General features: G+C 31.4%; 2 protein-coding genes across 3 annotated transcripts; one reads left to right on the top strand and one right to left on the bottom strand.

Annotated features, from left to right (window-relative positions):
- Positions 1-4,701: 4,701 nt before the first annotated feature.
- On the bottom strand, positions 4,702-7,657 carry LOC105783940 (uncharacterized). Of its 2 annotated transcripts, XM_012609653.2 has the most exons (6): positions 7,039-7,657; positions 6,245-6,398; positions 5,819-6,033; positions 5,557-5,730; positions 4,956-5,041; positions 4,702-4,866 (listed from the first exon to the last, which is right to left on the bottom strand). In XM_012609653.2, coding segments are annotated over exons 1-6 (816 nt in total). In that variant the 5' UTR covers positions 7,225-7,657; the 3' UTR covers positions 4,702-4,865. The 2 variants fall into 2 exon arrangements, with proteins under 2 accessions (XP_012465107.1, XP_012465109.1); XM_012609655.2 differs by having other exon boundaries at positions 4,702-5,041.
- Positions 7,658-7,960: 303 nt separating this feature from the next.
- On the top strand, positions 7,961-13,362 carry LOC105784175 (uncharacterized). The gene is made up of 8 exons (XM_052627162.1): positions 7,961-8,100; positions 8,212-8,326; positions 8,413-8,501; positions 11,095-11,209; positions 11,281-11,388; positions 11,527-12,404; positions 12,592-13,079; positions 13,157-13,362. Exons 1-6 carry the CDS (start codon positions 7,961-7,963, stop codon positions 12,265-12,267), a joined length of 1,308 nt encoding a protein of 435 aa, XP_052483122.1. The 3' UTR covers positions 12,268-12,404; positions 12,592-13,079; positions 13,157-13,362.
- Positions 13,363-17,041: the final 3,679 nt, after the last annotated feature.

The following is a 17,041-nucleotide window of genomic DNA, read 5'->3' as shown; positions in this document are numbered from 1 at the left end:
GGTCACACATGTTAGCCCATATGTTTGTAACTCCATTCAGCTAAATAACGTGGACAAATAAGGTTGTTATATATGGCAAGTGCATCAGTTGATGGCATGGTATGTATATCGCGTGTCTAAACATGATTGATTTATACCATCTCGATTTTAACATATTTATAAAAATAAACTAAAATATGTGATGAAAATTAAATTTGAATATCAATTTTAATCCAAACTCAAAAGATAAAATGTGTATTTACCACAGTCAAATACAAATACGAATAATGTATTTTTATTTTCGAAAATAATAAATGAAAACTTAAAATGTTGCACCAATGTTGGGTATTACCATATTTGTAGCAGCAGTAGATGGCCTAGAAGGGAAGGAATCGACCGACCATGTGAATTCACTGAAAAATGTACTGCTTAAATAAATAAATTTTATGAACTTCAATCAATGTCAACCTCTATAATCCGGTTTGGTCCGATTTTTTAGATTATTTATTATAATTTCATTTCATTTGATTTTGAATTTTTAAATTTATTTTGCATTAAAAAAGTAATTAGAGAAATATAATTAAAGAGTGGCGGTCCATGTTTACGCAACATCAGCAAGTTAATAAATGCTAATTTCTTTATATATCTTGAGTGATTTGACAAACAATACAATTTTAAAAATTAAAAAAGGACGAAAAATAAAATAAATGACTAAAATGATTTTTTATAAAATTTGAGGATCAAATAAATCATTATACCAAATATTTATTTTTATATAATACGTGGTTTTCAGAACATGCACGTGGATCTCATTTTAGCCGTACTATATCTTACCAAATTGTTTCAACCAAAATTCGTCCCATTATTTTACTTTAGGGTTAATTGTAAATATATACGTACAAATTAGAGCTATAGTTTGGATTTTACGTTTTGGGGCTTGCGGTAAATATATATATATATATATATATATATGCGCTTATAAATTAATTTACGTGTTTTAAATATATTTAATGTCGTATCAAAATTAGTTCGTAATGTTCAAGTTAGTGATTAGATTAATTGAATGACTTAATTAATACAATGTTAATACTTTGAGAACTTAGTTAGAATACTCTAAAACCTATGAACCATTTTAGAATATTAACAATGGAAGATTTGCATGTTCGAATAACTAAAACTATAATTAAATTATTATAACGGTCCGAAAAATTTGAAATATATTTAGACAAAGCCCACAATAATAGGCATGAGATTTAAACTAAAATCAAATCTGGAAAGAGCTCGCATAAATTAAACGAAATGCTATGGTTCTATAATATGATTTTAAAAATTTATTCAGACGTAATTCACGGGATCATGCACTCTTTTCTTTCCTAGTTATAATGAAAAAAAGTACAACTGAGTGAATCCAGTCTATTCTTGAAATAAACAACTCGCACACACTCCCTTTCCAAAAAAGATCAATACACCAAGGACTACACTTAGATTTATTGGATTTGTTGCTAAATTGTCAGTATTAACCTCGAAACTCCTGGCGGATGGCCAGTGACCCAAGGAAACGAAAGAATCGGCTACATTTTTCATATGATCTCCTATTTTGTTTTAGATAGACTAAAAAAAGGAACTCGGTTCTTTTTTTTTTGTATTATATCACTTTGACTCCTTCTCATTTATTCTATTCTATCCTATTTGTATTATTTTAATTATTCTAATTCTATGTATTTCTTTTTTTAATAAATTATTAAATTTATTATAAAATTATTCATTATTATGATTATGAATTTTCATTTACCTACGTCTAAACAGAGTCAAAAATATATTCTATTTATCTAGTTAGCTAGAAATGTTTTTTTTTTTTCAATTGAAAATTCCCAATAATAATTCTTATTAGAATTAGGGGTAGGTTTCATGTCTTTAAACTGAAATCAAATCTGGAAAGAACTCGCAGAAATTAAACTATCGGGGTTTAAGACTCCAATCTTACAATTAAGTCATAATATTATCGGGGTTTAAGGTTTATTGGTTAATTCCCTTGTTTGGCATCGAATGATCATTGCTCAAAGTTCAAACCCTATCGATGTAATCCCCTCTCCCAATTTATAATGTACTTGAAAATCAGATAATTTTGAGATTTTCATGTTTGTTTTACGATCCATAGAAGCTAATCCTTCCAGGGTTCGTGGCTACTTCTCCCAATAATGTTGTCTTCGATGTTCAAACTCAATTCCTTCTCTTAGAAGTGTAATATGCCTTACCGTTAGACCCAACAATTGTAGCTTATTGGTCGGATGTTCACCTTCCCCCAAGAATAACTAAAGTTCGATTCATCATTGTACCATATATATATATATATATATATATATATATATATATATATATATATATAACCAACAGTTGTTGGTGACTCCATTATAAATCTCAAAATTTTACAAGAACTTTGGTTGTGGTTCAAATGTATACATGAAATTTTAATTTTATTCAATCATAAACATTTAAAGAAAAAACACATCAATTTATGTTTATATCGGGTAAATATAATTATTTATCTATGCAATATCAAAATTTCATGTATAAAAATGCACAAAATTAAAGTTTATATATAAAATTGCACATTAGACCAAAATTCATGTATACTTTTGAGGTTTATCCCTATTATCTATAATAGGAGCAGAGGCGTAGTTAGGGGGGCTGGCAAGGGTCCCAACCCCTCCTAAAATGGAAATTTTTTCATTTTAAATGAGTAAAAGTAAAATTACACTTTGACATCCCTTAAAATTGATAAAATTTGATTTAATCATTTAAAAATGATAAAGATATATACTATTAAAATGATGAAATTATATTTTTACTATTATAAAAATTATAATTTAATTTCGATCTTATTAAAAAAATTATTATTATTTTACTAAGTTAGGAGGTTGAAGAAAGTAATTACTAAAATTTTTGTGGGGGTGACGTTCTCATTGGTGGGGATAGTCAGAAAATGTACCATGGCTGTGCCAAGTCACTATTATCAAAACTGTTTCTTGACTGCATTTTCGGGCCATTAAATGTTGCTAATCCACTGTTGTTATTCCCTATACTTAAGGCAACGTGTAAAGTTTAGGGTGGGTTTGGGTAAAAGAGAAATTAGGGTGGATTTTGACGATGGTATATTTATTTGCGATTAGTGTAAAAATAGCAGTGACAATAAAATTAGATACTGTAACGATATTGTAATGTGAGATAAAATAAAAACAAAATACACCGCACTAAAAATAAACACCAGTCTAAAAGGGCCTTTCCCCTTATGTTTGCTATTATCGTGCATATTTACAGGCCTTTTATTGTTGGCCTCGGGTTGATCGGGTAGATGCCTAGATCTAATGATTTTGGTGTTTGGCTCTCCCACATACATAGAATTATTAGATCTCTCATTCGTTTTTTCTGAGCGTTGATAAAGAGAAAGGTTATAAAAGTTTTTAGCACAGTAAAAGAAGAGGATGCTTTTGAGAGAGAAGCATAGGTGCTCTTGCGAGGGAAACTCCTTAAAACGCCTCCATGGTCTGCCCATTGTGTGCCCATTGTGTATGTAAGTTGTTTATCCTTGATGGCTTAAATTTGCTTGATGAATGGTTTATGTTTATTTGAGCTTGAGTTTAGATCCATTGTTTTGAATTGGAATTCAAAAATATAAAATATTAATTAATTTATTTATTTAGAAGCACAATATCTTCAACAATCTATATTGAAAAAATATATAAATTTTAATTTGAGGTTAATCACATATAACTGAGTTTGAGGATAGAATTTATTTTTCAATAGATCAAAACCCTATTTAAACAATTATTATCTTGAACTAAAAATATTTTAAAATAAATTTGATGTAGCTTGAGTTTATTAGTTTCAAGCACGATTTTCATGATAAGTTCACTTCTGTTTAATTCGATTATCACCCTAAACTTGATAGCATGATCATGAAAGCAAAATGCAAACTTTAAGCCATATCTTCTATACCATATATATACACATGTTCGAATTTAGAAAATTGGGATCGAAATTGAATTATAAATTTTGAAATGTCAAAATATAATTTTATCATATATTAATTTATGATTTCATCATTTTAAAAAGGGTTAAACATTTTTCTTCTATTTTGGAGATCAAGGTGCAAATTTATCATATATAAAATTATAATTTAATAAATTTTAAAGGGATTGAAATGTAGTTTTCTGTTTTGGGCAAATGCCTACCGGTTTACATTTGCATTGTATATATAAAAATTGGATTAAACCAATCAGTTGAACAAGTTCTTTTAACTGAAAATCAATACTTTGTCTGATTCGATACATATAAAAGATGTGAAAGCTAATCAACAGATACAAAACCAATCAATGTGGTAAAAAAAAAAAGGTATAAAACTAAAAGAAAATTAATTTCAATTTTTTATTAAAATTATTTTATAAGTCACCATATCATTACGTCAAATTAATTCTTAACTTGATTGACATGAGCATTGTTGCCAATGCAAGAAAACGTGGACTCGAGTGTGTTAAAACGCATTATCTCCTATTTATGGATTGAGGAGGAACTATGAGTAATTCTAGGTATTGTGTCAGAAAGAATAAATATGATCAGAACCTATAATCATTGATCAAGTTTTTAGAACCGAATGAAATTGGATCTAATTTTTAATTCATTGAATGTATGTGTAACACAAATAAAAGGTTGTGACAAAAAAACACAAACAAAGGTTAAACTCCATGCATATAAAGCCTACAAATGTTTTCTACTATCAAATATCCACTTCAAGTATATAATTGGGAAAATAAACTACCATTCATGTATTTTTTTTTTTTGTTTATAAAAAAATCGAAGGCATATCTTTTAACTGCAGCCTATACCATTCTGCAAAGAGAACAATACAAACTTTAAAATTAAAATAGCTAAAGATTGAAGCACAGATTTCACACCAAGTTATCAGCAAAAACACTTACTAGAAAACATCAGGGTTGAAACGCCCTGGGATGTTACTACTTTGCTGTGCTTGCTTCAAGTGCATTGTCAATGCATAGTTGTTTATCTGTTAGGAGAGGATGATCAAACAATTTTCATCAGATTACCGAAAGATCTAAAGTACTTGTGTCTGATACTGTATATGATGCATCTGTGAAGATTGATTATAAGAATATGGGGTTAATCCATTTTTTGGCCTAAACTTGGTAATTGTTTCCACATTGGGGTTTGATCTTTTATGTTTTTTGTTCAGGTTAATCCTTGAGCTAGGTAATTGTTCCCACATTAGGGTTTGAACTTTTTTTTCTCAAGTTAGTCCTGAATTTGGCAATTGTTCTCGGAGTCTGAATTGTTTTTTAAAGGAAAATCAAGGATTAATTTAGACCAAAAAAAAGTTCAAACCCCATTGTGAGAACACTTGGAAGTTCAAACCCCAAATAATACATTAACCCTAAGGATATGACCTTCCGAAGACTCAAAAAATTAAGCATGTTTGTATCTAACACATATCCGTAGCCAACACTCCAACTGATAATTGAGTAACATAGTATGCATATATGCTTCCGGTGAATGAAGCCAAACCTCAAGGGTTCTCAACTGCTCCTGATATTGAGATATTACTTGCTTCAGATGCTGTAATTCTTGACTTTGATTTTCATATTCTTTCTGGCGCTCATGTTGAACAGCAACAGCTCGCTTGAGAATAGTATTTTCCTGAATTAGTGTTTCCAGTTGTTCTTTCAGCATCATATTTTCCTACAAACAACAAAAGTAGCAATTTGTGCAATTTAATCCCTATATTACATAACCAATAGCAACTGTAACAGCCATAATAAGCACCAACCTGGTGATAGTTTTGGGCCACCTCTGCTCCGGCACGAGCATGGATGGACTTATCGAAAACCTCCAGTGCTCTAGAAGCACGAGCTCTGGCATCATCGATGTTGGAAGCATTCAACATTTCTCTAACAAAAAGCTCCACCCAATCTGAACCATCCATTGAGAAGGCTTCTGGAGATGTTTGTTCCTTAGTTGGAACATCTCCATTAGCTGTTATACCTACAAACAGAACAATGTTATTCTCGCCAAGAAACTATCAATGCTCCATTAGTTCCGTAGTTAGTTAAATGAGTTTGTTCCGAACATTAAACATGTTTATGATCGTATAAGAAGATATATTTGCAAAAAATTTAAAACGTTGCTAAACCTCCTTTGCTTCATAGTCAAAAAGGGGTCTAAAGATTGAATCAAAAGGGTTTTCCATTCATACCTTGGGTTTGAATTTGAACATTTCCTTCTAACTCGACACCAGTTTTATCAGCAGCAGCTGCATTTCTATCGGCAGATCCTAAACAAAGCTCATTCAAGCTTCTAATGGCTGAATCCAGATCATCTCCACATTCTTCAAGTGCTCTCTCAAGGACCTATAAATTGATAGATTATTTCATCAAATCATCTGTTTTCAATACAGTTTCTTAAAGTAGTATTTGGGAACTTGGATGTGGATTTAGAAAGTAGTGTAAGTAGTATCACACAACAATATAAATATAGTTATTTCTCAGATGCTTATTTAGTAGTGAATTTGAAATCGATGTTTTAAAATTTTCAAATATATAATCATTGAACTTCAACTGACTTATACATAAGTTATGCATATTTTCGCACAATTTATATATAAATTAAATCCAAATCTTCAAATTCATCTGTTCAAACATAACATAACTCAGTTTCATTTTCCATTATAGGATTAAATTTTCATTCATACAAGATTATGATATTTTTTGAAATCATTTACCTAAAATAAATATAACATGAAATTTAATTTTAGAACCTGGAATTAGATCAATTAATTAAGAAAATTCACAAGAAAAATCGCAAATTTTACTAGATTCCGATTCTAGCTCCAAACTCTTTCACCATAAAAAGTAAAATAAGTTATTGCTTTCAAAGTTTTATCACAATAAACTAACGAAAATTAAAAACAAAAAAGAAAACTCTAATAAATAAAAATTATCATAATTTTCCATTTCATGATATATGCATATAAAAGGAAGGCAAAAGTACCTGCTTATCCATGTGAGGAAAAATAGAAATCAATTGATCGATCAAAAACGACGGAGGCGATGGAGGCGAAGAAGAAGGAGAGAAAGAAGAAGTAAAACGAGAAGAGCAACGGATTCTCTTAGAAGCAGGAGGTGTCGAACTCAATTCCTCAAAGAAAGATCTCTTCCCTGAAACTATTGCAGACATGTTTCAGCCAAATTGCCTGCACTTTCGGCCCTTCTTTTTAATTTTTGTTCTCCCCTCTCCAATCCCCTCCTACCTTTTGAATTTATATACAAATTCAAATCTAAAAACAAAAAAAAAAAACTAAAAAGAACTCCGATTCAATCGATCGATCTCGAATCTTAAAAAGAAAAGGAATGAAAATAATTTTAGAAGATTAAGATTTCTTTTTGTTTCTCCCTATCGATCGAAATTGGATAGAAAGGAGTTGTTGATGGTGGTGGTGGTGGTGGAGGTGGTGTTCTTGAAGCATTTCAGGAAATTGAACAATTTGATTTTCTTGGCTAAAGCAGGCAAAAATAGCGAGAAAATTAAATTAAATTAGAAAAAGAAAAGGGGGGGGGGGGTGGAGGGTTAACGCCGATGATTGGACATTGGAGAACCCACCACTTAGAATTTTACGCACGTCCGTTATTACGAATTGAAATTTAACACGTGTTCTACATCCACTTAGCTATTCGAGGACTTCAATGGATGTACCAAAGTTTTAGATTCCCGTGAATCGGTTAGATCATATTCATTCGTCCTTTGTCCCACCTGTTGAATAAATTATTAAAAAATATATAAAAAAATTGTTTCCATTATTTTGTTTCGATTTAAATTTTTGATTCAGTCAATTTGATCAATCAATTTAATGTTATGGTGCCCAATTCTAGAAGAATTGCTATGTTGTCACACGTCGTGCTAGTCTGTGCACTATATGGGTGAGTGGATGGTGTCTATGCTCATGAGTAAGATGTGTGGTTGCGCGTATCGCCTTGATGTCTGTGAGGATGGGCTGAAGTTTCCAATGGATTTGAACTTGGCCCTCAAAGATTGGCTGCCATTTTTGGGTGTGGTGTAGAATGCAAGCGTGTTGTATTCATAACCGATTGTGATCACTGCACCGTACGTTGATGTGTCACAGTTGTGCATTAGGGATATTATGATTGTGAACTGTGTATTTATTAGGGTAGAGGAGGGTCGAGCATTGGATCAGAGGGTGTTGTGGTTTCTGAGTAATAGTGATACTGAAATTTCGATGCTAGTTTCCGGATTGGAACCAGAAAAGAGATTGCATTCATGTGTTTCCATATCTGCCAAAGAGTGAGGATCCAGCCATGAATTGCTAGTTTGTGTTCTGGCACTGCGTTGGGGTACTCTTGTATCCAGGTGGTTATCCATGCATGGATGTCCGTTAAAGCTTGCATGTCCATCCGTATGACCCATGGAATGGCTAACCAGATTGCCCTGAAGAATGAGTAGGTTCTAAATAGGTGGTCTGTGTCTTCTAGTGTCTCGTTGCAAATATGATTATTATGATAATTAAATTAAAAGATAAATAAGTGTTTATATGATATTATCTAGGTTTGTTGGTCGAGTAGTGAAAAGTTCAATTTTTTAAAGTAAAGTTTCGGATTCAAGTCTTGTAAATGTAAAAAAAAAAAAATACTACGAAAATTTTACCCCGTTAAACCCAACTCGATTTTAAATTTAATTGTCAAGCAAATATGTTAGTAAAGAGGAAGAGGATAGAAAGTCAATTTTATTTATTTAAAGGACATTGGAAAATTGATTTGCCAATTATTTCAATACTTTACTTTTATATTACTTAAAAAACCCCAACACTTTTCCTTTTCACATCCAACCCTCCAACTCTTTTTTATATATATAATAACTCAAAATTTTCAACTTTAGACAACTTCCCTCCACATGACAATTTTTTATGATTATACAATAAAAAGAAATTAAAATATTTATGTAGATTTTTTAAAGTGATTAAATTATTCAGTGACTTGATATGTAAATTTTTTATTTTGATTGACAACTGAAAAAAAAGGCTTTATGGTGTGGTCTGACAGTGTCGCGACACCAAACTTTAAATGGGTAAATTGTTTCATTTCCTTTTTTTATATTATTTTTATATTATTTCGGTAAAAAATTCTAGAAAAACTTTAATTTAGTCTTTTGCACCGTAAAATCCAGTAATTTATTTATTTATTTATTTTGTGTTTTATATTAATGTAAAGGGATAAATATTAAAACTATACATAAACTTTGATTTTGTGTAATTATAGACATGAAATTTTGATTATGATTTAAATGTATACACGAAACATTAATTTTGATTCGTTATACACATTTAAAAATTAATATATTAATTTATTTTATAGTCAATAAATATAATTATTTGTATATGTAATATAAAATGTAAAATGGTATTATATCTCTCTTTTAATTTTATATATTTTAATTATTTTTTCAAAATTTTATAAACTTTTTAACTATTTTTATAATTTTATTTAGATGATGGTAAAATTTAAAGGGCATGTAACTTCTTATCACTCGACTCTTAAATAAGGGCAAAATTCTTCATCAATAAGACTTGAATTCGAAACTTTGCTTAAGGGGTATTGAGTTCCTCACTACTCGACCCACGAATGTTTATAATAAATAAATTATTGGTCAATTTATGCTATTAATCAAAGTACTATGAGTAGGTTGCGAATTAAGTTCATATACCTTAATTTGATCATTTTAGTCTTTCTACTTTTCAAATTTTGAAATTTCATTAATAGTTTGTTAAATTTTGTTATTTCAAATCTTATGCAATGATATATTGCTAGATTGTATATCATATTAGCTTTCTACTTCCATGTAATACTTAAAGAAAATCATTTTATTTTAGTTAACGAATTTAACGATTATTGTTTTGACTTACGAGCCAAAACTAAAATTTCAAAATTCAAAAGTGAAAGAATTTAAAATGATAAAAATTGGAGAATAATGACTCAATCTACAACTTATGCATAGTATGTGATTAATCAAAATGTGACCTAATAGATTTAATGGTAAACTACACAAAAGGTCACTAAACTACTAGTTAGTTTACGTTTTGGTCACTCTTCAAAAAGTTACAAAATGGTTATTGAACTATTTGAAAGTTTTCACTTAAGTCACTAAACTATTCTAAAGTCTTTATTTAAGTTATTGTAGCGAACTCCAAGTGACGATTCAATGATTAGTACGGTGGATCAGTACCCATCGATGAATAGAAAAATATACCTTAGATCCAAGTTTATCTAACAATCAGTGTCGAAGATAAAAAAAAAAGTTGTTTGGATTTTGGTTAATAGATTCATGACGTTAAAATTTGTTTTTGAAAAAAAATTAAACTATAAATGAGAAAGGGAATGAGAGCTTTCGGTCTGTGTAGCCGGTGTGAATAGGGATGGCTATACAGCAACGATCTTAATAGGTCAATAATTTAAATGAAAACTGAAATTTAATTTCAAATTTAACAATAATTAAATAAATAATTATAAAATTATAAAACAAGCTTTTTTTTTTAAATTTTCAAATTTTTACCGGTTTCGAATAATTTACTTAAAATATCAATTAAATTTTTATGTTTAGACCGATGTATATATCAATTCGTGTCCAACCGAACCGATTTAACAAACCGAACTGGTTGAATTGCAAAGTGAGAAGTGAAAAAAGAAGGGAAAAAGTACAAATCTACTCTCTCACTGTTAAAACCTTGTACATCTCCCCCTCCCTTGTTCTGTCTCTGGCTCTCTTCATACAACTCTACTTTTTTTTCTTCGTGTTTCTCCATTAAAGAAGTATAGAAAAAGATGCCAAGGCCAGGTCCTAGACCTTACGAGTGTGTAAAAAGAGCTTGGCATAGCGAAACACATCAACTCATAAGAGGTTCCATGGTTCAGCAGATTTTAAGGTTTCTGGGTCTTCTTCTTCATTCATTTTCATCAATTTCCTTACATTTTCTGCACCTTTTCGTGTTTATCTATTTTGGGTTTTTAATTCCTTTGCACACCATGTGTTTGATTTTAGGCTAGCTATTCAAACCCATAGCTCAGCTACTAAAAAGAACATGGAATGGCGAGATAAAATACTTATTGTCATCGTTAAAGCTGAGGAGATTATGTATTCCAAAGCCAATTCTGAGGTTCTTTTCTGCTCTTAATTTTGAATTTACTTTTCTGGATTTAAAAATAAAATAAAATTATTGCTTTTTAGAATGAATATATGAACCCTGAAACGTTATGGGACCGAGTTAATGATGCCATCGACACGATTATCCGTAGAGATGAGAGTACTGAAACAGGAGAGCTTTTGCCACCTTGTGTTGAAGGTACGTTGTTTTTTTTTTTCTTCTCATTTATACACTCTAGCTTAAAAGCTTTATGAAAATTTCAATTCGAGAGTAGTTTCAAGAACAAGTTGGACGGAGAGATTGTAATGTGTGTATATATGTTGTTTTAGCTTAATCTGGGGTGCTATCCAGTGAGATATTCGAGGAGCCAACAGCATTGTAATCCTAGGACTTACCTTACGCCGAGAGCTCCCGAACATGTTTCTTTGGCTCCTAGGATTTTCGATGAAGGTAGTGAGGAAAGTTGTCCTTGGTTGCCGCCAGTTCAATCTGTAAGAATAGCCACTGATGTGAATTCCAACATTTCGGTTTCACAAGCTTACCATCGTTGGAGTCATTTTCTCTCTGAAGATTGTCCATACGACTGTGACCAGTCGACGAGGATAGAAACTAAGACCTCTCCGATTGGTCAAGTTTATCCCCTTTATCATGGAATTCACCATCAAAACACTCAGCCCCTGACGGGTTCTCCAGTTTGCGAAAATATAATGTCTGATACCATATTTGTTAGGAGCCCTATTGGTACATCACTTGCTGAGCTGGGGGTAAACGGTTCCTCACTGAATCTCTTTTCCTCTTCAGATATTGGTGGTAAGGGAGACGGACTGCAAGATATGAAGCGCACTAATGAGAAATCATTTCTGGCGGAGTGTGATTTGTCCTTACGGTTGGGTCTATTTTCTGACCCTCGTGTACAAGTAGAAAAGGATTCAATAGTTGAAACCGGAGATGTTGGTCAAAGTAGCCCTTGTGATGGGGGCAAAGTTAATGAGGTTTTCCAACAAAAGAGTAAAGAGTTCTGTTTTTCCCTCGAGGGGACTGTTAATGGCCATTTTGAACCAATTTCTTGAAAGCTGTTTATAGAAAGTGAAGGCAACGATTTAGGGGCAACAGTGGGAAAGCGGAAGGCAATATTTCGAAGTGATTTGGAAGATCAATTTTTTTTTGCCAACCAGGGCCTTCGTCTAATAATTAAAGAAACGACCAGGTATGTAGGCAATAGGTTGGTGTTGTAGTTCGTCCTTCAACTTGATTTAGTTTTCATGACACATCTCATTACTTAAATGTTTTAATAAATAATAGTTGACATGAATGTTTCTTTATTTAGCCAAAGGAGGGCACTTTTTATTTCTTGGCATTAGGTTCCATTACATTTTGTCAATTCTGTGATGCAGATAAGATTTAGTAAATCACTTGTAGATCTGGATGGCAAGAGGCATCTGTGTGTTGTAAGAAACGGATGTAATTTGCAGCAAGGAGACCGATACAGGTGCAGGGTATATGAGACAGATGGGAGCTAATGGTCTCGTGTATAGCTTTGTGGTTTCATACACTTCCGAGATTAGATGACTTGGCATAACATGGTTCCTCGGGAATGACCTTGTTAGCACTTATAACGTTTTCAGGTGGTACTGATACACGCAAGAAGAATCAAATTATCATGGAGTGGCTTGCAAGAAGAATGGCTCAGTTATTATCCCAAGGATGACGAAGGGTCCCTTAAGCCTCGAAGATGGATATTTGCTTCGAGGATTTACTTCATTTTGGGTCCTGATTTTCAGGACAAGGGAAATGTTAACTAAGCACCATTCATCCGTGTTCATCGAACCCTTGGAATCTGAAGCTGTAATTGGCGGTGGTTGACATTACTTTCTCAGCTAAGGTACGTCACAACTCCTTTTTCCTTTTTTTAACTTGTAAACTTAAAATTTTTTGGTGATTCATCTCAAACCTGGGCAGAGTCTGAGTCTGAGTCCAAGTCTGAATCCAATTCTTCCCATGATATCTGTGGTGGGGTGACTCCACCAAGCATTAAACTTCTTGTTGGTAAGCCATCTCATTCCTTAGTGTGAATCCCAGTTTTTACTTCACCTTATACACTGTCACCACCGCCTGTTAGTTTCGAACAGACATTGACTGTTATAATTGTATGGCACTTTGATTAAGCATTGTATTTTTTTTAGTTAAATAACATGAACATGATGGTGTTTAAGGTTTCAACCTAATTTTCCCCGGCCCACCATAAACCCAAAAAAAACAACCAAAAATAAATAAAAGTCCATTTACAAAATATGCTAGCCAAAATTACAAGCCTGAATATAAACAAAACCCCAAAGGCCCAAATAACCCAAAGCCCACAACCTAAACTCTTTCAAAAAAACTAAAAAAACCTTAGACCCTTTGAGCTGCCACTCCTTGCCAAGTTAGCGGGCACTTCGCTCGAAGACACCCGTGCCCCGAGGCATGCCGCTCTGTCATTGTTTCACCGAAATCGCTAAGGAGCGACTCCCATCGTCGCTGTTGACCCCCCAAATACTTGCAAAGAGAGCAGAAAGCAGAAATGGTAGAGAAAAAAGAAAAATAAAGGATTTTGTAATATATGGCTATAAAAGCCATAACAATGGCATGTAAACTTTACACAGAAAATACGAAGAACAAAAAAAAACATTAAAAAGAAAAACAAAGGTGATTCTTTTATTTTTGTTTTTTATTTCGAAAAAATAATAAATAAAAAGATAAAAAATTGTTTTTCTACCTGAGTCGTTTCACCTCCTTCTGTTGTTGGAGGTCTTCTTCGACATCGAAAACCCTAGAACCCTTTAGGGTTTGGCTTGGGGTTCGATGGAATAAGGTGTGAAAGGCGCGTTGGCCAGGTGAAAGGGTCGAAAGTTTCCTTCTTCTTTTTTTTTTTTTTTTTGCGAATGAAGGGCTTTGCCTTTAGATCTGGCTAAAAAGGGGTTGAAAAGGCTTGTTTTTGTGTAACTCCGGCCACCGAAGGACCGTCGCCGATGATCGGTGGCCATGACTGGCTTTCGACGGCTCTGTGGTCAGACCTAGGGCATGTTTCATAGAAAAAATGGGAAAGAAGAATTTTTTTAAAAACATGGCTAAAATGATTTTTTTTTGAAATTTTTAACTTATATGAGACTTCGGTACGACGTCGTTTTGGCCTGGCTTTAGAAGCCTGAAAACGACGTTTTGAAGCGGGACACGATTGCTCGACCAGAACTGCACAGGATTCGCGTGTTTTTATATGAGGGGTTTGTTTTTTTCCCTAGTCCTTCCCTTTTTTAATTACTTTTCAATCCAATCATGTTTCTTTTTTTTTTCTTTTTTAAAATTTATACCATGTGATTTTGGATATTTTCGTTCTAGTCCCTCTTGGAACAGGGTGTTTAAGGGGTCTCAAAATAATTTCCCATTTGATCCTTGCTCCTTTTCGCACGTTCGGTTTTGGTCCCTTATTTTGTTTTATTAGTTTATTTATTTATTTTATTACAATTCATGCTCTTGATTTCATTTAAATTTCGATTTAGTCCTTTATTTATTTAATTTCAAACTTTTATGAACTTTTTATTATTATTATTGTAATACCCAATTTTAGCCCGGGCTCACATATGGAAACATAAATTTTGAGGATATGCAATCTTAGATATGATATGCAATCCTAGATATGATATGCAATCTTAGATATGATATATGCAATCTTAGATATGATATATAATCTTAGATATGATATGCAATCTTAGAATATATGATTTTATAATCTTAGAGATTTAATTTGTAGATACCCTTTAATCTCAGCCGTTGATGTAATTGATCTGTACCGTTGGATTTGGGGAGGCTCAACTATAAATAGAGGCCCCTCCCTTCGAGGAAGGGAGGAAAAGAGAGGAAGAGGAATAAAAAAGAGAACGATTGGCAATTTTTTAAAGGTGGCTTACTATTTTTTTTTCTTTCGATTATTTTACTTATTTATGATTTTAAAGAGGGGAGAATGTGATACCACTGCGAATTTTATTTATTTTATTTAGCCCCTCCGCCTTTTAATGTTTTTGTAATTAAGTTTTTTTTATTTTTCTTGATTTACCCTTTTATTTATTTTTATTTCAATTGGGTCTAAGTTGAACGGCGTCGTTTTAGAGGAGAAGGGAAAATTTCCCTTCCAGCATCTCTATGTAATTCACGCGTTCAAATTAATCCTTTTACTTTTATTTATTTGCGGATTTACCCCAGTTTTTTATTGCAATTCAATTTAGTTTTTCTTTTCCTTTTTGTTCTTTTCATTTATTTTATTAATTAATAACATAATCATTTTTTATTTTTATTTTTTAAAATCTATACATGTATATTTTATGCACATATTTTTAACTTATATTTTCTCACATTTATATATGTATATATATGTATATATATTTTAAAAAATTAATTTTGATAATGTACTCATTATTTAATTTTTTATCCATGTATATTCCTTTTATATGTACATGTATATATATTTTTAAAACGAATATTATCCTATATTTTTTAATGAATATTTTCATATTTATATGTATATATTTATGTTTTTTAATGATTAAATACTCATTTTTTCTTTTTTAAAATATACCTATTTTTATTATTTTATATATGTACGTATAATTATATTTTTCTTTATTTGCATAAGTATATTATGTATTGTATTTATATATAAATTCTATAACCCAAAATTTTATTTGTAAATTATATGTATATTTTAATCTTCATAATTTTCATGTGTATATTATCGTCTTTTGATCCTTATTTATTTGTTTGCTATCCCATCCATTGTATAATTGTGTTTACATTTAATATTTTGCATGTCATGGATTACCTTTTTTTATTATTTCGTTTATTCATTTGCTTATATTATTTTTATGTCGATGATGTATTTATTATTATTATTATTATTATAGCATTTGTATGTATAAAATCACGTTACATCATTTTTTTACTCAAATTTAAAGATAGAAATTTTTTTAAATTGAGATAATATTCGTATTTAGGATTTTCAAGGGAATTGAGCCCTAACGTATTGGGTTCCGATTTTTTTTGTTAAATCCAACAATCGAGCATTTCTCTTCAATCAAAAAAAATAAAAACTCATTATTGGGAATTCAACACGTTGTGTCCTAACGTATTGGATGTGACGCATTAATTTCTCGAAATGAAGATTTTTTTTTTTTTAAATCATAAAGGAAATATTCCGAGTTTGAGATTCTAAAGGAATTGTGCCCTAACGTATTGGGTGTGATTTCTTAAATCTTGGATAAGTGGATGTTCTTTTAAAGTAAAGGAAATATTCCGAGTTTGGGATTCTACAGGAATCGTGCCCTAACGTATTGGGTGTGATTTCTTAAATCTTGGATGAGTGGATGTTCTTTTAAAGTTTTATTATATAAATATTTTGACCTAATTCATTTTGGGGGAAATTAGAATGTTGTGCCCTAATGTATTGGGTGTGGCATTTTTGCTTCTCTGAATTGAAAAGGGTCTTAATATGCAACTTTTTAAGTTTTTAAAGATTATATTTTTAAAATTTTCGACCTTAAGACATTAATTAATTAACTAGGTACCAATTTTTGGGCGTAATGAGGGTGCTAATCCTTCCTCATACGTAACCGACTTTCGAACCCGTTTTTCTAAAATTCGTAAACCAAAGTCGTTTTAGGTGATCTAATCACACCTCAATAAAAGATTGGTGGCGACTCCCAATTTTCTTTTTTTTTTAAGTTGACAACCTTAAAATTTTTTATTTTTCAAAAATAGTTTCGACAATTATTATTTTCTTATTACTTCTTTACCCTTTTATATATTTCAAAATTT

This window comes from Gossypium raimondii, chromosome 13 (genome assembly GCF_025698545.1).
Source record: "Gossypium raimondii isolate GPD5lz chromosome 13, ASM2569854v1, whole genome shotgun sequence".
NCBI classification, from domain to species: Eukaryota; Viridiplantae; Streptophyta; class Magnoliopsida; order Malvales; family Malvaceae; genus Gossypium; species Gossypium raimondii.
The sequence above is the reverse complement of the archived record's forward strand: the minus strand, read 5'-3'. Positions and strand labels throughout refer to the sequence as shown.

Bases quoted from the DNA above. Each gene is read 5' to 3' on its own strand.
- LOC105783940 (XM_012609655.2), bottom strand. From the start codon at position 7,224: ATGTCTGCAATAGTTTCAGGGAAGAGATCTTTCTTTGAGGAATTGAGT. The intron at 6,399-7,038 runs GTACTTTTGCCT...ATCAATTTATAG, and splicing joins TTCCTCACATGGATAAGCAG to GTCCTTGAGAGAGCACTTGA. The intron at 5,731-5,818 runs GTTGGTGCTTAT...TGTTGTTTGTAG, and splicing joins TGGCCCAAAACTATCACCAG to GAAAATATGATGCTGAAAGA.
- LOC105784175 (XM_052627162.1), top strand. From the start codon at position 7,961: ATGGGTGAGTGGATGGTGTCTATGCTCATGAGTAAGATGTGTGGTTGC. The intron at 8,101-8,211 runs GTAGAATGCAAG...TGTATTTATTAG, and splicing joins CTGCCATTTTTGGGTGTGGT to GGTAGAGGAGGGTCGAGCAT. The intron at 11,210-11,280 runs GTTCTTTTCTGC...ATTGCTTTTTAG, and splicing joins ATTCCAAAGCCAATTCTGAG to AATGAATATATGAACCCTGA.